The sequence below is a fragment of the Momordica charantia genome, assembly GCF_013281855.1.
Source record: "Momordica charantia cultivar OHB3-1 chromosome 4 unlocalized genomic scaffold, Mcharantia_2.0 BLBB01000004.1, whole genome shotgun sequence".
NCBI lineage: Eukaryota > Viridiplantae > Streptophyta > Magnoliopsida > Cucurbitales > Cucurbitaceae > Momordica > Momordica charantia.
Window position 1 is genome coordinate 6,870,548 of NW_028275162.1, and position 23,352 is coordinate 6,893,899.

Genomic DNA, 23,352 nt, shown 5'->3' on the forward strand with positions numbered 1-23,352 from the left:
ATTTATAGAGCGGAGGGGAGGAGATTACCGTTGGATTTAATCGGGAAATGTGCGGCGGCGGAGATCTCGAGGAAAACGCTTTTGAGGGTAGAATTGTAATTTTGACATTTTTAAGCGTTGGACTTGTAACGGTCGAATGATCCGACGGCTCTGCTTCACTAGCCGTTGAACGATTAGAGATTTTGTCTTTTTCCCCTAAATTGGGGAATTTGTTTGAACTGTTGAAAGAATGAGCTACATTTTACTTGCCCTCTAACTAAATTGTTTTCTTTCATTTTATTATTTTATTATTATTTTTTTAAGGATCTAAGCAAGTTTCAAAGCAAAAGTAACCGTATTTTGTTTGGTAGAATTATAATTTTTTTTATTTACAAATAAAAAGAGATAAATCTAGTGAGGTAGAACTATCTTTCAACTCGTAGAATTTTGTCTATTTGATCCATGTACTTTAAAAAATTGTTAATATGTTATTTTTAAAATTGATGCACATTAGTCTAGACACTCTAAAAAATTTCTAATATGTTCATGAATTTTTAATTTTATATCTACTAGATCACTTTTACTAACTTTATCGGTTAATATATATATCACACGTTTGGTAGCAAATAAGCTAACAAAATTTACACACGTTTGGTAGCAAATAAGCTAACAAAATTTATGGTGGGTAACTCACTAAATCATTAATTAGGCACAAAATTAAAAATTTCAAAAATCTATTAGAAACTTTTTAAAGTATATAAATCATATAGATATAATTTTATAAGTGCAAAGATCTAAAAAAAAAGTGCATACAACATGAACCATGTGTCGAGGTTTCAATTTAATGAAATATAGATAAAATGTCAATTTTGATAGATATTTTAAGAAAAATTAAAAAAATATAATAAAAAGTTCATATGCAATATTCAAATTAACAAATAAGTATTTTCTACCTTTTATATATATATATATATATATATATATATATATATATTTATTTATCTTTTTATTTTTATTTCTATGATACCATAGAAATGTCAATCTAACTCATTATAGGAGGCGCGGACAAAAAAACAACAAGAAGTAAAAGCATATGTCCATCATTGACTATTGTAAATATCTTAATGAACATGTAGATCAATTTTTAACCAGGTAAATTAATAATTACCGAAAAAATGTAAAAAAAAAATGGACTTATTATAACTATCTCTATCTATTAATGATTAATAATTTTTCTAATTACTTATTGAGAAAATAATATATTATTTTGCTATTGTTTTCATAATACACCTAAGATTTTATTTATTTGACATTTGTTAGAGAAAATAATTGAGAAGCCTCGTGGGAAACTACATGAGAGAAATAATCCTTCACCATTTAAAAGCTTGCTTATTCCACTAAATTGTTTCTAATGGATGCCCCTCCATGTTTCCTAACCCTCCCAATCTTAAATTTCTTTTAATCATAGGTCAATTTCTTTGTCACTCTTACGTACACTTGCATCACTCCTACAGATCTTCTACGATCATGCATATCTTTATTTCTTTTCCTCTCTCATTCATTGTCTTCCTCTCATTTCACTTAAATTACAAATTTGATCCTCATGTTTTACGACGATCGCAATTTTGTTTTTATAATTTAGCTTAGGTAAGTACAATCTCACAAATCACTCATGACAACTTTTCTTTTTGTGACAATAAGTTTGATGCATGTTTTTTTTATTTAACTATGTTGGTTGATTTTGTTATGTTTCAAGGATGAGTAAAGAGTAAGAAGAAATAAGGAGATTCTCGACTAGATTAAATACAGTTAATTAATAATTTGTTAAATCTAACCAAACTATAGACCAAGTTTTTTTTCTTTTAGTACATGTAAGAATGGAGATTAGAACTCAACTTTTACACCTTAACTAGTTCAACTATGTTTAGATTAGCACCAAACGAGTGGTGGTTCTAAACTTCAAAAGCTTACACTATCCTAAAAGTTTTAATAAATGCTTCATTTTAGTCTCCAATGTCAATATTCCGTTAGTCAACCAAATTTAACTATAAAGATGTAGAATTTTAAATTGAATTTAATGCTGATGTAGGAGGTTATGCGACGAGTTTTTTAAAATTAAAAAAAAAAAAAAAAAAAACAACCCCCCCCCCCCCGGCACTCTAATCATTACTTGTCTAATATCATTACTTGTCAATCCTATATATGGTCCTCACTCTTATACTCAAACGTTAGCAACTAAAATATATACAGAATCATCTCAACCAAACTTCAATACGTGACATTTCAAATTAGACACTGGGAGAGAGCACGCGAAGCGTGTCGAACAAAAACCGAAAACAACATTTATAACAAAATTAATTAAAATACCAATTGAAGGTAATGCACATCTTGACTGATGCAGCTACCATCGAGTGATCGTGAGAGAGAATCGAGCAATGGAACTCGGCTGCCGCTGAGCTTCTAAACAAAATGGAAAGACAGAAGCTTATGAAAATCAGAGAGTGGCAACAGAAAAACTAAAAGAAATGAAAGAAAAGAAATTGGATTGCCACCAAAATCAATATGAAAAGTGAAGACTGAAATGATCAAAATAATACCATCATCAACAGACTTCTGGAGGGTTGTCTCACAGCCTTCAATCATGGTAATGCATCCTGTAACATTGTACTGAGTGTAACAATAACAGAAGAGCAAAATCTGGGTAATCTATTTAACTATCTCATCTTCCCGATGGTCCTCAGCTGCCAATGTCAGAAAATTCATCCATCGACTTCAGCTTCTCAAGGATTAATATTTCCTGCTTTGCGTCTAATAAGCATAGAGTCAAGAACTCAACATCAGAAAGTGCAGCTTTAGGCAAAAATGATGGGGTGAAGCAAAACAAAATCCCCAATCTTAGCATTCAGTTTTTGGTTAGTGTGAAGAAAGTGGAGGTGGGACTAAACTTGTAAGGGTTTAATCTGAATTCTTTATGAAACTTGTTACTTAAATCTACTACATGTCCGCTTTAAATACTTGCTCATGTAGACTTTTTTTTTTTTTTGAGTACAGCTCATGTAGACATCTAAGTATGGATAAATGAACAAAATATATGAATGGTGGTTTTTGTGTAAATCCAAGGATTATAGAATACTTAAAAATTTGGGGAAAAATAGAATAAACACAAAATTGGGGGACTGAGGTTGGGAGACCAAAATAGAATTTGAGCGAATATTATATTTACCAGTTTACGTCCAAATGTGGCAAATGAGAAATTTTATATTATGGCCACGTAGATGCTAGTTAGTGCCTCGGTAGAAACTTTTTTTTCCCCTATTAGTAGCTTTATATATTTGAAATAGGATGCATGACAAAGTAAAAATTGTAAATTTAAACTTAGCCAGGAAGGATACATTCCTCATCTGGGTTCTCGGTAAAATTGGAGTGCAAGGCATTCCCCACACTATCTACTAGAGCTGAGGTCGTCATGGACGATTCAACACACAAAATAGCTGTAATGGCATCCAGTCGAGTGACCTCATTTCTAAACATGAGCCGAGCATGCGCTATAATATTGATGAAGAAGAAGCATTAAAAGGGAAATGAAAACTTTAAAAGGAAACAGTAAAACATAGACAAGAACAGACCTTGAGCAAGGCGTATCAAACTTTCAAGCATACGCACCGTTGTCCTCGCTGCATAGTTAAGAATCTAGAATTAGAATGATAGAATGAGGAGACCAATCTCGTAAAACAGGCCATTTTCAAGTGGGACCTGCATTATCCATTGCTGATCTTCTTTGAAGTTGATAATAGTTTGAGATGATTTTCTCAGCCTCCTCTGTCAGGACTGGTCTGAAGTATCCTTTCACAAACTGGATGTATCTGCAAAATGTTTTAAGATATGTTAGCTTAAGCAGTCCCTCAAAGGTTAGAACTAGATCACTGATGACGGTCATCAAGCTGTTTAGCTCCAAATACCCAATTTGTATGATGGCCTCATTGATTAAAGTTTTGAAACAGTTTTCGCTTGGTTAGTGCAGACATCAATTTTCTGACAAAAAAAAAATTTGTTTGACAAAACCTGCTCTGAAAGCAATTAAAATAAGAGTTAAAATTAGACGTGACAACCTTTACATTGTCGTTGCTGTTTTATGATGAAATTAATCATATATTATTATTAAAAGTAAATGAAATCAGAAATACAACTAATAGATTAATGCCTTCATATAATTTCCTAAGAAAGTAACTTAAGACAATTAAAGGTATTTTCTTTAAATTGCATTTTTTAAAATTAAGTGATTACAACATGCGATGCACGTGAAATTTATCATTTTATTACTCCTTGAGGGCAATTTTGTCATTTAAATACAAGTCTCTCTCAATTCCTCTAATTTTCTCTCCTTTTCTAAAACCTATCTCTCAATCTTTACAAATTTCTCTCTTGATCCCCACCCCTCTTTCTAAATACTATATTTTCACTTTTACAAATTTCATATAAACTTAAATAAATGATAATTTGAGTAAGAAATTTGGATGGTTGGAGAAAAAAAAGTCTGAGTAAATGAGAAAGAAAAATAGTGAAAGGATTAAGACTTTGGTTTTTACTTTGGCATTAGGTTTATTGGTGTTGTTTATGCAGATTGTAGTTTGTGGTTTTGGTCATTTGCTATATTTACTTGTATCTTCTACCTTCTTGTTCTTTGTTGGTGGTTTTTTCATATCTTTTTTCACTCCATTGTGAGTTTGTATCCTTTAACATTTTTCTTCCTTTTAATTTTATCAATGAAAAGTTGGTTTTTTGTTTTAAAAAAAAAATTAAGAGAGATAAATAGTTTTGGTTTCCTCCTTAGCAGTCTGTCCTTTGTTTTGGCAAGCTTTCCTGTAATCAGTGTTCAGCATCTGTTTTTGGGCTTCAGTTCTCATATTTTTATGGGTTCTTGTTTTCTATGTGCTGTTTGTTTTTTTCTTTTTCTTTTTTCGCTTCCTCTAGGAGCTTGTTTCCTTGAACTTTTTTCTACCTTTTCGTATTATCAATGAAGATTTTGTTTATTGTTCAAAAAAAAAAATGAAGATAGAAAATTATTTTCGAAAAGTAGAATTTGTAAAGGTGGATAAAAACATATTTGGGAAAGATAATGAAAAAGAGAAGAGAGAAATTAAGAAGGGTGACATGGGGAGAGAGAGAAAGAGAGAGAGATTTGAATGGCAAAATTGTCCTATCATCAATGAAATTGTTTCTTTCACTAAACAAAATTGTCATCAAAGTAATAGAGAAAATGATTAATTAAAGGGTAAATGGGGAGATAAAGTTTCTCCCTATTGTAACCTTTTACATATATATAATATAGATAGTTTTTCGAAAGCATACCAAAATAAACCCTAATCCTATAGACATCTTCTGAAAGACACATCATGCATAGACTAAAAGTCTGGTCAGCTAAACATGTCCTACTTCCAACTGAGTCGCAAAGATCTGGACTGTCACGAGAAAAATGGAGTTGAAGCAGTTGGCCAAATATAGACCACTGCGAGAATAAAACCGATACTCCTGTTGAATGTTGAAGGCGCTAGAGACTACCAAGGCATTAGGAGTGGGGTGAAGACAAATGAGACACATGTAAACTCACACATTCATCGACTATTAGTTCACATCTTGCTAATAATGCATGGTACTAGAAATGGAACTGGTATGAGATAAAAAACTCAGACTACTTTCATTCAATATTGGTTATTAGTTCCATCATTAGGACTCAATTAATAATGATGAAAATTACAACAATAATCAATCCTACTTTTGAAATTCAATAAGGAAATCAAATATTGTTATGAAGAACATCATACCTTCGAAGCATAGTAAGAGGCCAGTTACTTGAAAGATCATTGTTACGCTTTCCCTTTTCTTGTTCGCACTACAAATAAACATCATAAAAGCTTTCACGTGCTTTGTAATCATGAACCCATCATCCCTCCCCTAAAAAATAATAACAATATAATATAAGAAAAGAAAAGGAGTTGATAGCATGATCAAGAGAGCAGATTACCTCAGAGAGAATATGAGATGAAACCACTGCATCCCATTCAGGATTTTTTGTATCTAAAAGCACAAGGACGATATCAAATCTGCTCAATAAGGGACCGGAGAGTGTTGTATTGACAGATAGAGCTGATCATGTTAAGAAAGACTTAGTTTTCTTTTTAACGATAATTACATCTATGCAAGCACACCAATATTCACACACATATTCAAAGGAGAGGGCGGAGAACATGAAAAGAAAATAATGTTGCAGTAAAAGATATAGGTAATATTAGTACGATCACATAGGGATAAATCTTTGGCCACATTTACTGAATGTGAAAATTGAGTTATCAAAATGAAAATAAAAGGAAATGGAATTGAATTCTTAAATAAAAAAATAAGTCATCTCAATTATTTTTCACTATAAGAGAACAAGAAAATACGTTAATGAAGGATAGAGAGTAGTTACAAAAAGCACATTTCTCAATATCTCTGCTCTTCGTTTAAACATCAGTTCCAAATTAACTTAAGCAAAAAAATGTGAAGGATTGTTTGGAGAGCACCAGCTAATACCAAATCTATTTAATATAGTATTCCAACCCTTTCATCTGCTTAAGAGCAAAAAAAGGAAGATGAGGTATATACTATGAGCTCCTCTCGCAGACAGAAGTGACTCAGAACCAAACAGAAAAGAGAGAGATGTGAGGATTTCTTTTTCAAATATTTTTTCTGTCATTTAAACTTCTCCCGAGTTTCAAGTCCCACATCCCCTGTCTGCATTCTAAACTTTAGCCGCCATCTTTTGCTTACTCACAGACTCTGTAAACAGATTCAGATACAAAGATTCGAGAGTCTCTAACAACAATCTCCACAGCCGCTTGACCAGAAACCCCATTTTACTAAGCAACTACCATTAACTTTATCCATCCCCTTCCATTCTAAGCACACCTTGCTTGAAGCCTAAAAACTGAAAGCCAGTATGATGAGTTTGCAAGCATTGCTTGAACAAATTTTAATCTATCTCCAGTGATTAATGGAGCATTTCACCATTTGGTAAACTCCCTATCCTTTCAATTCCCAACTCCCAGAAACAGTTGTCTATCGGATTTCCACCCAAGTTGTAAACCCATAAAACTCATTGCCTAGGTTCATGAAGAAATAGAAAATCTACTAGCCATTCACAAGTCATATCATTATATTTCTCCATTCACTAGAGATTAGAGAATACTCAATACCATTAGTGTATTGAGCATTTTCTCAATAACATTATTTACCAGCATCGTCAATGTAATTATGTATTTGCAAATTACCATAGTACCTCGATAATTTACTACATTGAAATAATCCAACAATGTAATTTTTTAAAGTAATTTTTTAAATAATACCTCTCATGGTAATGATCACATTTAATGTACTTCATTGAAATAGCTTATATTATCAGAGTACAAGGACTTGAATAGAATCAAATCATAACTTCTTCAGCTAATTTTTTAAGGTTTGAAGAAATGTGAGGGAAAATTTTGGAAACATAAATTGGTCTTATGCAAACATAAATGTCTAGGGTTTTTTGTGTAAAGGATTCATACATGTTCAAGCAGCAAGAGGATGAGCTTTCCTTACGAGCCAGCAAAAGGAAAAATAAAGAGAACAAAGAAAGGAAGAGAAAATGCAGGAACTAATGAAGAGTTTTGTCAAAAACAGGAAATACGAGTGAGAATAATAATTATAACCTCTCAATGGGTTGTCATTACCATCACATTAACAACCCATTAAGTAAACCCATCCCTAAATCTTTTAGACACAAATTTGTGTTATCTAGAAACCACACTTTGAGGTTGTTAGATTAAGTCACATATAAAATGTGAAAATGATACATTGTTCAGGGTCGTAATGTCCTTTAGGATTTGTTGCGCCAAATACTATCGTTCTAGTACTGAGGGTTGTTACAAGACCCGCCTAAAAAAAGTAAAAAGAGAAGAAGGATAAGAACGTAGGTGAAAGAAAATATGTAAGATAGACTTCATGCAGATACAAATGCATCTTTACTGAAGTAACTAAACAGAAATAAATATGGAGAAAAGTACCTACAAGGCCTTCCTTCTAACGCAGTGAACAGCACAGTTATCACAAATTTAAATGTAGATGTTTAATGAAAATTTGATGCTGACTTATGCCATTTGCTTACTCTGTATTTCCCATCATACTTATACATTAAATTATTGTGCTTACTTGTATTTTTCAATTCTTTTTTAATAATTTGAGCAGAAATATCAAATTCTGTGTGGCTAACCTTCAACTTGATGCTTCATGTAACTCCTATGTTTACACATCTATCAGTTTTGTTTGAGAACCAGAACATCAAAAGAAAAAAGAAACAATCTTAAATCTAATCCAAGCTTCAAAATGAAACAAAACACACAAAAAAACACAAAAAAAAAAAAACAGAAAATAATGCAAATGATCATTCATGAAAGAGAAAGAGAAAGCCTTGATAATTGTTAATACAACTTGTTATACTTGTATTGCATCAAGATACCATCTCCTGTAACCATTCTTGGTCTTTATTCAGCTCTAATTCCAAAATAAACAAGATGCCAGCCCCAAGATGAATAAAAGTAAAGGTCAACGGTGAAAGTTACTTTTGCACTTAAGCATTGTGTAGAATTGCCTCCCGCATTTTTCCTTTTAAATCATAAGTTGTTGCACTCCAGACTATAGCATGTTTTCTCCTTAATGTTAACTTCTCTATAAATACTTGAGGAAAATCAAACACTTACATTAGAAATTAAGGATAAATTGTAAACAGTATCCCTATAATTTAACCTGAATGCAAGTACTAATCTGCCACGTTAGATTTTTCGTGAATATGAAATTATGAATGAAAAATGTTTACTTTAGGGGTTAAAAAATAAACTCACTTGGGCAAGTTTTGGGTTTGCCACCGTAAATATTCACATTTTTCCTCCGCATATTTGAGTTCGTGCTTGCGTACTTGAGTGTGCTGGGGTGTAATTTTTTCTTCAACTTTTTAAATTCGAAGCAGAAAATCTTTGATTAATTTAATTTTTCAGATGTAAATATTTTTTTTTGTGAAAGAAACAATTTCATTGATAATATGAAATTACAAAAGAGATAACAAAGACTCAAAGAGGGTTACATAAAGCATTTCCAATTGTAAAAAAGGGAAGTGTAGGAATAATGGTGAAAAAGAGGAGAACTTTTACTCCAAGTGATAACAGTGAAGACTAATGAATCAAAAATCCTTTCAAAGGGGAGGTCTTTGTCGTTGAAAGTTCGATTGTTTCTTTCTCTCCAAGTTATCCAAAAGAAGGCTCTAACAAAATGCTTCCATAGAATTTCCTTTTCTTTTGTAAAAAGATGGCCATTGAGGCTATACTCCAGTAGAAGGGGGATATCATTAGGTAATGTCGTGAACCATCCAAACAATTGAAGAAGGTTTTTCCAGATACCAAATGCAAATGGGCATGTGATGAAAAGATGTGGCTGTGACTCAGATTTTGTCTTACACATTGGGCACCAATGGGGAGAGATAGACATGTAGGGCAGTCTCCTCTGTAGCTTATCATATGTGTTTATGGCTTTGTGGTTGATTCCCATATGAAAATTTTAACTTTTTTGGGATAAGAGTCCTTCCAAATGACCTCATAGAGTCTAGTAGAAGAGATCGGGTTGTTTGGTGTGAGGTCTTTGGTGAGGGAGCTTGTAAATTTTTTAGATGTAAATATTAGTCGTTTATTTTTATGTATTAGGCATTTGAATTTATGTTAACAATTATGTTACTGTTATTTTTTGTTTTGTTTTTTTTTTTTTGCTTATTTATTGTTGGTCTCTCGACCTTGTATTATTACATTGAAAATGAACTAGGTTTCACAAAATGAGTGAAACTAAACGGTCTAATATCTCGTCATTTCTCCTTTTAAAGTAAACTAGGTTTAATAAGTTCTATTTGAAGTTCCCTCATTCTTTTCAACCTTCTCTCTCTCATGACTCTCAAAATAACAACTCACCATTTACGTTAGAGATAGATAATACCTTTGCGACACTTATAGTCTGTTGCTCCATTGCTTCATGGATCGTCGCTCTGTCATGTTCCCTCATGCTGGAAAAAGGGAAAAAATTTGTATCTCAAGCTCCAAATAACAAGAAAACTAACACGTATCTTGGTCAAGGGTTAAAGTTTTTCAAATCTACTTGAAAATAAAACATAACATGGTTTCTATCGTACTAAATAAACATGGTTTCTAAAGACATTTCCACATAGTGCATATGTTGGCATATGTTGGGAATATTAGTAGGGAAATATTAGAATATTGATAGGAGGGCATATTTGTAATTGGTAGGAGTTGGTTAATAAGAGGTGGTTATGTATGCTTTAAGTTGATTGGAGGATGATAAAAACAAGAAAGAATCCTATGACCCACAAGACAAAACCTTGCATGAGAATCCTATGACCCACGATATGAGAACTTTGCATGGAAATCATATGAACCATGAGACAAAAATGAAGATGCAGATAGTTTGCACACACGATGCTTCTTGGGAACTTCAAGGCAAACTACCCGATTGGAAGTCATCTTGAGTTCAAACAAATAAAGACACCAAGCAAATCAAGCCCAAGTAACCTAGAAGATCACACCAAATGGAAGCAAAACCTTTTAGCAAGGAGCACATAGAGTCTCTTCAGGATTTGATCAGCCAATCACTAAGCCTCAAAAGTCAGAGCCCAAATGAAACTGTTTAAGTTGGCTTTGTAGCATAGAAAAGTAAATATCTTCCAGCTTCAACTAACAAACATGAAACTTATCATACTTGGATTGTAGATTCAAGAGCCTAGATCACATAACTAGAAATGTAAAACCTATTCAATTACAAGGTATGTGATGGCAACAGGATTGTAAGAATTGCTAATGGATCACTAACCAAATTGATTGACATGGGTTCTGCTCACATCTCAGACTCTCTTACTCTTAGATGCGTTTTATGGTTCCTAATCAAGATTGTAATTTACTCTCATTTCCTAAACTCATGGAAGATGAAAAGCACATCTCTAAGTTAACTGTTAATACTTCTATTCTTTAGGATTTGAATTTGAGGTAGACTACTAGCACTGCCAAAGATGAACTAAGATCCCTACATTCTTGAATCGACACCCTAGAATAAACAAGTCTGGACTTCCAAGCTTGAAGGAAAGGGTTCACTCTGGTTCTTTTTTTTTTTTTTTTTTGAGAAACGTTCACTCTGGTTCTAGTTCAACTAATCACAGTAAAATCTCTTATTACACTTGCCTATGTATCTCAAGCAACTCTAACTTTTATTATTCAATAAAGATCCTCATCAGTTTAAGTGTGAAATTTGTTGATATCAAAACATGCTCAAAATAATTACCCCATAAGTAAATATAAACCTACTCACCCTTGTGCATTAAATCATAATGACATATGGGAAGCCTGTAAAATTAAAAATGTTACAAGCCCAAAATGGTTTGTTTGTTTCATAGATGACCCATACACATCTAACTTGGACCTTTCTCATGAAAGACAAAACCGAAGTCCTACAAATCTTTATTAATTTTTTTATAAAATGATCCAAACTCGTTTGGAACTAATACCCAAATCCTTGAACCGATAATGCAAATGATTATTTTGATTCTTCCTTAGGATTCTTTTTAATTATAAAAATGGGTAATTCGCCAAATTTTTTCCACAACAAAATGGAAGTGTCAGAAAGAAAAAATTGTCATCTTGTCTAGATTACTTGTGTTATTTAACAATGTTCCTATATACTTGTAAACACAGAATCTTGAGCTATGGCACATGGCATATGCAAAGGGATACGGAGATCCTATAAATTTTTTATATGACAATCAAGCTGCAATGGATCTTGCAAAGAGTCTTGTTCAGCATGATTGTACTAAATACATAGAAACGGATAGAAATTTCATCAAAGAAAGTTTGAAGATAGCACTATGTCTAATTTTACACCCAACCGAACCCAGACTGCTGATTGCTAACATCTTGACCAAGGCTTTTCTAAGAACTAAATTTGAAGATCTAAATTTCCAAGTTGGGATTGATCAACATATACAGCCCAACTTGAGGGGGAGTATTAATATTTGTTAAGTACAAGCCAAGTATTCTTAGGCCCAACATTTTGAGGCCCATTTCCTTATTTAGTATTCTGAATATTTCCTTAAGTACAGTTTTCCCTTTTTACCGTTTCTTTTCTTTCTTTGTAAATCCCTGTCTCTCATTGTTTCCTTCTATTCCTTATTTGGCCATGGCTAATTACAAGTCTGAAGTTTAATGAAATACAGAGAATTGAACCTTTCTTATTTATTCAATAAAATCAGTTCCATCCGTTGCATCCAAAATGAAAGTGGTAATATCAAATATTTATGTTCACATTTAAGAGAATACACCTGTCCACTTCATCTATGCAACAAAGTCCTCCATCTGCCAGTACAAGAGCCCCAGCTTCCAGCATCCATTCCCCTATCAGTTCCATGAATATTCAAATTTATTTCTTTTGGGTGAAGGTGGATAATATGCAAAGTTCAGTGAAAGAATGGAAAAAAAAAAAAAAAAAAAAAAAAAGCCATCAGTCTCAACAAATTTAAAGATTGATAGTGTAGGTTAAAATTAGATTAACAAGCGGAAGTAGCTATAGTAAGCGCAAAGTGTCCACTGCAATTGATATTCCAAGGCAGACGTAAAAGCATGATTATGAGAGAAAGGGAAAAGTATATCTTACGTTACCTTATTCATTACTAAAACAAATGACCCCACATATAGGGGAGAATGTGTGTTTGTTCTTATCCAAAAAAAGAATGTGTGAGTTTGTGTTGTTTGGTTTTGATCACATTGCTCCAGGTTCCTGATTGGAATGGCTTTAGGGGTAATTAGGAATATTATTAGGGTATTGAGGGTACATCAGTAATTAGATAGAGAAGTTGTTAGTGAGAGCATAAAATAGAGTGAGGGTGTAAGAATGAAGGTATCCAATTGGTAGTATGGTTTAGGCTTGAGTAAGAATACTCAAGAGAGGGGAGGGTCCAAGTACCTAGAATTACTTGGTAGTTATTGTAGTTCTTATATCTTGTTATATTTCAATATATTTCTTGTTCGGGTTCTATCAGTTCCTTATTTAGCATCAGAAGTTCTTGGCAAATGAGAGCTGTACCATAAGCATTGCTCATTTGCGAAAGAGCAACTGATAATAAAGTTTGAGATATGTCACCTCCATGGATTTTTTAAAAATGAAGAACTTGATTCTGCACATCACTCAATATGAATACATAGGGGAAAGTTTTGAAAAGTACCTCCATCCTTGACAGCAGCAACAGTCAGTCCAGCACTAGTGCTTCCTAAACCAGTGGTAATAACAGCTCGGTTGCTCAATTTGGCAGCAAATTTCAAGAACTGTGACTTTCCAGTACCTGACAGATGAAGTCCGCATATAACTATAAATATCTAATATTGCATTATGCAGCTTTTTAATTTTAAATGCTGTTTAAAGGAAAAATAAGAATATCTTTTCAAGGAAAAAATTCATGGTACTTTTTAGTAAGACTGCTATTTCAAACTCTCTGTTTCTGTCAATATCCAAAGAGGTAAGTATGTCTCAAATACTAAAATTTATCTCTCCATTTACTTCACATTCGGATATAATAACACTCCATGAGCCTTAGATTTAAAATTTCAATGGTAAAATGTGATTTGCACCAAATCAAGCTATCAACAACCTTACAATTTATACATTGAAGTATTAATAATTTCATAATTTGGATCTTTAAACTTTCATATTAAGTTCTTCTCAATCAGTTTGATTTTAGCTTTCGGTGGTTTTGCTTTTAAATTGGAGGAAAAGAGGAAGTCTAAATGTCCCCTGATCATCTAAAATCTTAATAGGAGACAAAATTTCCTAAATTATCATAACATAGTTATGTACTATATATAATAGGGAATGTGCAAAAAGTACCCATCAAAATATCAGATTGTAAGCAAGTTGACTATACACAATTTAACATCACATATGCAGATTCTCAACATTTTATATTCCTGTTACTTTAAAGACAAAACAGCTCTAGTTAACCTTAAAATATTCAGCTGATGTTTTGAGAATATTGAACTTTGATACATGTCATGATATCTCCATATTGGAAAGATATGCTTACGAATGACATAGATGTATATAGATAAATTTCTTATTGAATGGAAATGGAAGGATCTATGCTAAATAAATGGCTATCTCTTAGCTGTGAAATAAAAGCACCCATAGAACATAGCTGTGAAATAAAAGCACCCCTAGAACATAGCTTTGAAATAAAAAGGGCCTCCTTCGGCTCCTATGGAAAGAGAGGAATAGTAGACTTTTTTAGGACAAATTCGTCCACATAGATTATTTTTGTGTTAATATCAAACATACAGCTTCTTGGTGGGCATCAATCCACAAGAAGGTTTTTTGTAACTACAGCCTTTTTTTGATGTTACAAGATTGGAAAGCCACGATTATATAGTTCCTTAGGGGAGGGTTCTCTCTGCTCTCCGCCTTCAGGCTATTTTGGCCCTTTAGGGCTCTTTTGTATGAATCTATTATTCTCTGTTTCCTATGTTTCCTATCAAAAAAGAAAAAAGGAGGAACATAGCTCCCAGACTTCCAACATCTACATATAAAATCAGCATATTATGACTAGAAATTTAAGAGGAGCATAAGAATACCAGGAAATTTAAGAGGAGAATGAGAATACCAGGATCACCGACCAACAGTAGATGAGATTCTCCTCGAACTTTTGTACCAGATACATCCACATGTTGCACACCTCCAATGAGTGTTAAAGCCACTAAAGTAGAACAGAAGAGGACAAATATCGTAATTGCCTCACTTTAAGTAAGAAGGTTATGAAATTAGACAACTTTACTTGCTTTGTTTCAACATTTTTTTTGGTAGGTTTGCCCGGGGGGGGGGGGGGGGGGGGGGGGGGGGGGGGTTCGTTTAATGGATGAGAGGTGACCTGTACCTGCAAGTTTTACAGTAAAAAGTCCGAACACTTGAGGGCATATACCTCTTAGAATAGCATTTCTTCCTGGACAACTTTAACCATGTCAACATCACAAATGAAACAAAAGTTCACATAAAGATTCCACATTTAAGAACTAATAACCAAAATGAAACAAAACCATCGAATACTTTATCGTAAGAGTCACTAAATGATCCTTCCGGTACAAGCAATACATCAACTCATATAAAATGCAAGTATTCACCAGATTGCACTGTAATGCCGATGAAAGTTAATTGCACCTTTTAAAGGAGTATCTTTGAAATCGGACCAGAACTGCCTAAATTTCATAACGGTATCATCAGGGATATCAATCTCAGCTTTTAATTCATTGGTTCTTCTACAAATAAAAGTAAACATAAAAAAACACTCTGCATTAGTTCGCAAATATGTGTAATTCATAGTTCAAGGATTAAAAACTAGAATGAAACTTCGTATTAAATTATAAAAGTGATATATATTGTTAAGTAAAAAACTAAGACCGGAATTAATCTTTCATCATTTTCCTTTACAAGGGATTTGTTTTATATCGTTACTTGTTTCACATTATTTTCACCATTCTTTCGTACTTATTACTGGTGCATTTATCTTATATGATATTAGGTAATTTTCCTTTTTATTATTGAGAAGTTTCTTCTTTGTGTTAGGGAAGGTCGGCTGTCTCTAAAACTAGAAAGATACTGACATTTCTGTAAGAACTTCTATGCAATTTTTTCTAAAGTTTTGCTCAGGAAAGTACATCAGGTTGAGTATAATTTCTTGCGTGGCTTTTCTGGCATTCTCATAATTTGGGATGTTAGGATGTTCAAAAATTGGAATTTATCCATGATATTCTTTTTTTATTATTATTTTAGTGGGGATTTAGAATGGTAGTTTATGGGTAATATAGTCCTTTTATTTTACAAAAATAAGAGTAGTGTTTAAGAGAGTTAGTGAATTAGTTTGGCTGCATGTTAATAGATTGTGCTCGGGGGGATTTCAATTTGCAACAAAATGTTAGTGAGAAACACCAATAAAGAAATATGGGTGCAACACTTTATTAGACTGTATCAGATAAGTCCAATAAAAAAATGTGGGAGAATTCTCACGGAGAATTTTAGGGAGTTTTATTACCTAAAATCTTTAAGTAACAGCCTTCATGAAAAAGTTGCATTTACCTCACATGATTAGCAATTAGCATAGGATCAAGGTCACACCGCACATCTTTGAGGTCGGGAGACCACTTTGCACTTAAGACTCCTGTAACAATAACATCATCTGGCCCAATAATCGAACCCCGTCCCCATTGATAAGGAAACAGTGAGGAAGTAATTACTGTATTTACTATAAAATAAATATTAAAATGAAGCAGCATCCATAAGAATCCTGAGAATAAATAAATTATATCTATATATGGAAAGTCCAGGGCCAAAGAAGGATTTGAAAAAGGTTCCTATTATGTGAGAATACTAAGGACTACAGACTATTGTTGATGTTGTGTGCTCTTAATTGCATACCCTTAAGAACTACAAATATTTAAAAATAAAAATAAATATAAAGGTAAAAAAATTATTTTCTCATGATATGATTTATCAGATTAGAGGAAATCTACCAACTTTAGTCAATTGTTACTTAGATGTAACATTTTTTGTCAGGCTCAATCAAAACTTTACTTGCATGATTGACTGAATTGAAGTTTGGGTTTTTGAGAAATATTGAGCCGTATATCAAGAGGGGAGTCATTTATTCCCTGACAGGCCTAGTAAAGATTTTTGTGCTGTCAAGAGTGGGTCATACTGAAGAACGGGATTCAAAATTCAAGATGGTTGTTTGGTAAGAAAGGAGCTAGAAAAATTGAGATCATGCATTGAGGAAAAGAAAGAAAGGAGAGAGAGTTTCTGATGAAAATCAGTTCGAAAATAAAGGAGGAGTTGCTTCATCTTATTTATGTGGAAGACGAGGAGTTGTTTCATAAATGTAAAGCAGAGAACGAAACTCAGGCTTTTCTCCATAGATAGATGGCGAGGAGTGAAACGTTCTTATCAGAAATTATTTCAGCTATGGGAAAAAATCTACTTGAAGATAAAAATATTGAGAAAAAAATTCATTGGGTTTTTCAATATTCTTTGCGGAAAAGAACCGTAAAAATATTTTCTTTTTTTCTTTTTTTTGAACAAGATAGAACTTTTCATTGATAAATAAAAATATATTCCAATTGGAATTGACCCCTTTTAGTATCTGATAAAGAAGGGTCGGAAAGAAACAAGTCTCCAGGTCCAAATGGGTTCTCGATAGAGTTCTTAAAAAGTAGTTGGAATTTAATACAGGAAATTTTCATGGGGATGATTAAAAAAATTTATAGAAATTGGTGCCTAAATGCTTGCATGGAAGAGAACTTTATTAGTCTAATTCAGAAAAAGAAAAGCTATCAATGGTGAAAGGTTGTCTTTCCAATTAGTCTCACTACTTCGGTATATAAAGTTTTGTATAAAGTGTAAACAGAAAGATTAAAGAAGGTAATCTCATCTGCTATTGCTCCTACACAAAATGCTTTTATCAAAAAAATATAGATATGCTAAATCTGTTGAAGGACAAAATTTTTGTAAGTGATGTATGGAGTGGAATGTTCAGGGACGAAACAAATGCATGTAGCGCCTCTAACATCAGTACCTCCAGCTTTAACAAGGTCAACTAGGTCATCCTTGAGAATGACTAGAATGGAACGAGGAATGGACCCCACACCTAATACTTGTGTACTCTCCTGAATTTTTATCTCTTGGTAGTCATGGCGTACTACAGAACCTTCCATGCACTCGAAACTTTTACCTTCACATGGTTTTGTCCTCTGTAATCAAAGTCATTAAATTAGTCCCCACCTCAAAAACTGGCTGCTTACCAGAAGAGTTATAAAAACAAATGCAAAATAAGGATATCTTGAGCCCATCAACTTAGGACGCAAGCAGATGGTATAATGTTAGCTTACTTGTAATTCTGAAGCATAAACCATCAAAATTGGATTGGGAACAAATGAGTTATTCCGCAATGCAAATAGAAGGAAGGAAAGAAAGAGTTAGGAAATGATGTAGGAGGATTAGGAATAGTCTTGATATTTCCAGTTTTTATTTTTTAATCACTAGTCTTTATTTATGTTTAGTTGTAAATTGGTTTTGGTAGTTAGTTTGCTTGTTGGTTGGTCATTTTATTAGTAATTGGTTTTTCCTTGGTGTTTTTTTTCTTTTAATAATAAACCAAGCTTTCATTGAGAAAAGATGAAAGAGAACAAGACAATAGGCCGGGCAAACAAAAAGGCAGCCCAAAAATGGGGCATACAAAAAGACAGCCCGCAAACGAAGTCTGAATACGGTTCCGCAAACGAAGTCTGAATACAGTTTTTACTTTTGAATAATATTATTGACTCAAGAGCCCCTTTGAATCTAGATTACAAATTCTGGTTGGGAATGGGAAAAGCACCCATTTTTAGGACTTGTGGCTGGATCACTCCTCCCTTCCCAGCCTCTTCCCCAGACATCTTCCAAGAAGGAAGACTCCATCACCGCTGTGCTAGTCTTTTGAACCCTCTTCTTGGGACTTGGCTCAAGGGCTAAGAAGCCATGAGTGTTCATGTTCAAAACATGATGAGCTCGGGGAAGTACAAGAAGAAGCTGGAAGTGTTCCTTATACTTTATGGCAAGTATAGCTTCAAGTTGTAGATGCATGAAAATGAATTCAAGATGGAACTAGTCTTCAAGAGTCAAGCTAATCTAAAACTACTTCAATTCAAGCTACTCACAGCTGCAACCAGTTTTCAAGTGTCTTTTGATATGATTTTGGTCTTTATTCTTGTTTTGCCAATTAGAGTTTTATGTCATTAGTCATTGGTCGGATGTGACCTTTAATATCTTTGTTGGTTATTTAACTTATTTCACTAGTAGCGTTATTGAAGTCTTTTTAACAAAGGACTTAAGAACAAAAGGGATTAGGATTTTGCCGCTGGTTAGGGTTTCTATTTGGAAGGCTATATATAAACTGCTTTGATGATGAATAAAAGTGAATCAAGCAACTATAAACATTTGCAAAGAATCTGGTACATCATGACTGCACAAAGCACATTGAGATTAACAGGCATTTCATCAAAGAAGATATTAAAATAGGAATTATTGCTCTTACTTGTACTCCTTCAAATCTCCAAACTACAGATATTTCTACCAAGCTCTATCAAGAGTCTCACTTCAAGATCTCAAGTCCAAGCTTGGTTTAATAATATCTACCATGCTTGAGGGGGAGTGCTGAAAGAAGTTATAGTGTTAGGGCCTAAGCCCATTGCTTCAGCTTTTTTTTCCGTTACATCTCTAGTAGTATAGTTGTACATATCTGTCACCTTTATTTCTTTTCCTTTTTTATTTTCTTTAATTGCAACAGAAAAACCCCCTCGTTTGGGGGAGATGTGAGAACATGTTGCTAAATGAGGTCGTTGGACTTAATGTTGTTCTCTTCCCCCCTCCAAAGTTTCCAAACACCAAACAGCTGTAACATGTCACATCCCCCACTTTAATCAGTGCAAAGAGAACTTTTCTGGTATAAATTTATTGCAATTATTGGGGAATTGTTAAGGATTAATAAACCACCACTAAACTCAAAAGCTTTAAGTTAATGGATTGGGTAAATTTTAATTCATATATTGGATATCTAACACTCTCCCTCACTTGTGGGGGTTCAAACACAGGACCTCCTACTCTGATACCATGAGAAAAATGAATAAACCACCACTCAACCCAAAAGTTTAAACTAATTGGTTGGGTAAATTTTAATTCATATATTGGATATCTAACAAGAATATGTCACAATTTTGGGCAATTCATGTACCATTATTTAGCTCATTTAGAACCACTTGGAGCAATATGCTAGTGTGTTGGTTCCTATGCATAATGCATGGAAGATTTGAAACATGAACATAATTTGACAGGGATATAGAACTAACAAAAGTATGACAGATGACAGAGAATGTTAAGTACCTGAGAGGGGCAAAATGATGGTAACTGTATTGAGTTTCTAGTTTCTAGCTCGGGATAAACTGGAAACCTTCACAAAACAAAGTAATAAGAAGAATTTAGAAATGGAGAGTATAATGGGCATGCTAGATTATCTTAAGCAAGTAGATAATGACATATTACTTGTAACGACCAAAATCCACATACAAAAAAAATATATATATCTGAGGAAAAAAAACACACATTTTATCATTATTCAAGTTACCCTATTTGCTTCATGGAAATTGGTGTTCCACCAGATTTCAGCTACCTATTATATGTAAGGCATCAATCACAAAGAACAACTATACCACGTAGTCCTGTCTTTTTGCAGAATGATTTTACATCAAATTTAAATTGTACAATAAATTTTTAATTTATGGGGATAATTAGGGCCTAAAACTGAAGATACTTCAGATAATTATCAAAAAAAAAAATCAAAAAATTTAACAACGCATGGACTAAATTAGAGATGAAGATAGTACTGAGGTTTTTCAGGATTTTCTTTTATGCAAAAGCTCAAGTTACAAAGGCAGATTAGAAGTTTGGAACAAAGAAGTCTTTGGGAATATTCATTTCTCCAAACAGCTCCACACCAACAATATTAACCAGTCCGATCACCTTGAGGAAACCAGGACTCCCCCTCAATCTTAGAGTAAAAACTCCCTAAAATCTCGACTAGATTTGGGGTCAAAGAGGATATCCTTTGAAGACAAAAATGTAGGTCTCCAAATGGCTGGTAGAAGGAGACGAAAACTACACTTATTATTACTTAGTTGCTGCTGAATACAGAATAAGCCAATCATTATCAATTCAGCAATTTAGAGTTAGTAAAGAAACCTATGGGCTTGGCAACTTCTCTAATTCCATTTCATCTCTAAAATCCCCAAAGGTTGCTTGCTCCTTCGAAAAGTTGAGATTATTCAAAATTGAACAATCGGAATCGAATCATTAACACAGTGAAAACTTGAACCAGGAATGTGTTGCATGCAAGTACATACGTATACGAACAAAGCCTGAAACTAGAGTAAAATTCAACTCACTTGTGCTTGCATTTGCGGCACATGTACCACCTCTCCCCCTCATACATCTTAATTGCCCCAGATCTGATTACCGTCCCTTTAAGTGTCAGAAGCACTCCACGATGCTTCACTCTGACCGACCCAATACTTGGAAAAGTCTCTAGAACCAAGCAGAACGCAAACAACAATAACTCAATTAAACGAATCCCAACAACTGACTCGAAATTAATCAACATTACAGCAGTAAAACTCAGAAACAGAAACAAACCAGGCCATTCCAGCGGCGAGCCGGCGACATTAATCCGAACATGGACGAAATCCTTCTTAACTCCGTTCATACAACCTTTCGAATCACCCAAAATGATCTTCTGCAATCACCAGTACGCAAACAAACATCAACAATCATCATTCAACTACATCACAGTGAAGCGATGATAACGATTACATACATGAGCCCAGACAGCTGCCTCGTCAAAAATACGCAAGTACTCCGTCGGATGGGAGAAGAGAAGACGAGCAAGAGGTGGGTCGTCGTCCATCAGCTCTGCGAACCTAATACGAAGGACGAAGGCAGCATGTGAAGAGAGAACAGAGAATGAGGAAAGGAAGACGAAGGACAACATGAAATTGCTTACTCCACGAAGAGAGGGTAATGGAGCTTGGAATCAGTGGAATGAGCAATTGAACGGAGCTGATCGGAGTGTCGGCGAATCAGAAACGTGGCCAAGGCCTTGACAGGAATCGTAGGAGAATCATCCATTGCCGCGAAGAAGATGTCCACGGCAGAGAGAGTGAATCCCTCTGCAGAAATCTGATGGGCGAACTGGCGAAGAACGGGTGGGAATTTGGGCGGGAATGGCTTATATGAGACGACAATTCCATAGTACAATCCGTACGGATAAATCTCTCTTTTCTTTTTTTTTTCTCTTTAAATTTTGTGCTTATTTTATTTTGGACATTAAACTTTTAAAAATTGGATTTTAATTCTTGAATTTTAACAAAATAATTATTTTGATTAATGCTAATCCCTGAACTTTCAAAAAATTAACAGTAATTATTATATTATTTTTCCACTTAAAATTCAGTTATTTAATTCTTCGTTTCAATTTGGATAATTTGAACACAGCTCATCCTAACGAAGAATCAAAAGCTTTTGGAGCTTACACCCATGACCTGAACAAGACTTTCATAGCATATAATCTAAGTCTTTTGAAGCATGGGTAGGTGTAGCAATGGGTAGTGCTTTCGTTCTTATTGCTCTGGATTTCGATCTATAAGACCTCTAGGTGGTACAAAGTCAACCTATTATGTTGAGGTAGGAAAGTAGTAACATAATCCTTAAGAGTATGTTTAATAGAAGACCTCTAACAATGGAAAGATCTTCGTGCGTGTTATGATAAGAAATCCTAGAAATATCGATCCTGTAAACTAATCAAGATCGAGATCAGAGAAAGAGATAAGAACAGAGATAAATAACCAATCAATGAAGGAGCGTGAAATTATTATGTTCCTACTAGAGAGGCATAGCCAGAAGTGCTAATTCGGTTCGCCTTAGTTTCATTAAAAAAACATCATTACCTCGATTTCACAGATAGGGAAGGATTCGAATCCTTAGTATTCGTATCAATATTTTAATTTTCAAGATATCTCTTACTCTACAGGTACCTGTAGAAGCCAAAAATCCATATTGTTAAAATCAAGCTAAAAGTAAAGACTAAAATAAATATTTTGAAATTTTAGGACCAAAATGGTAAAAACTTAGAAAGTTAAATACTAAAATATAATAATCTTAAAAGTTTAAGAACCAAAATAATATTTAAACCATAGTTGTTAATAATTCAATACATATAATCATTTTATCAACAAAAAAGATCCAAATATTCAAAAGTATTTAAAATTTGAAATATGGTCATTATAATTTGATTTAATTTTTTAACGTGTGATTTGAGTCTAGTTTCAATTTTTTTATCATGATTTATACTAAGTTTCAATTTGGTCTATGTAGTTCTAAGAGTTTTAATTTGATCCCTATAGTTTGATAAAACTTAACGAGTCATCTATATTGTTATCATATTGAGTGCGTGATATATATATATATATAATATTAATACTTTACAAAGTAATGAACTTTTGTCTTTGTATTTAGGTAATTGTGTTATCTAACTAGGCAGTGGATCGAAGACACTGAGAAGAAATGGAAAAAAAAATGTTATGGTTTAGGTTTAATTAAGAGCCTTATTTCTTTACACTTTTGAGTTTTTATTTTGCATTC

The 23,352-nt window shown here is 33.5% G+C and overlaps 1 protein-coding gene across 7 annotated transcripts; it reads right to left on the reverse strand.

Moving 5' to 3' along the window:
• Positions 1-2,194: 2,194 nt before the first annotated feature.
• On the reverse strand, positions 2,195-21,928 carry MCM9 (minichromosome maintenance 9). Of its 7 annotated transcripts, none has more exons than XM_088122834.1 (21): positions 21,716-21,927; positions 21,530-21,632; positions 21,349-21,448; positions 21,102-21,240; positions 20,044-20,110; positions 17,702-17,876; positions 16,210-16,309; positions 15,295-15,392; positions 15,014-15,079; positions 14,744-14,836; positions 13,316-13,432; positions 12,416-12,488; positions 10,030-10,096; positions 7,851-7,932; positions 6,002-6,123; positions 5,802-5,869; positions 3,733-3,842; positions 3,606-3,653; positions 3,372-3,524; positions 2,577-2,787; positions 2,195-2,439 (listed from the first exon to the last, which is right to left on the reverse strand). In XM_088122834.1, exons 1-20 carry the CDS (start codon positions 21,838-21,840, stop codon positions 2,717-2,719), a joined length of 1,977 nt encoding a protein of 658 aa, XP_087978960.1. In that variant the 5' UTR covers positions 21,841-21,927; the 3' UTR covers positions 2,195-2,439; positions 2,577-2,716. The 7 variants fall into 7 exon arrangements, with proteins under 7 accessions (XP_087978960.1, XP_087978956.1, XP_087978955.1 ...); XM_088122830.1 differs by having other exon boundaries at positions 15,295-15,389; positions 16,210-16,291; positions 21,716-21,926; XM_088122829.1 differs by having other exon boundaries at positions 16,210-16,291; positions 21,716-21,926.
• Between the last annotated feature and the right edge of the window lie 1,424 nt (positions 21,929-23,352).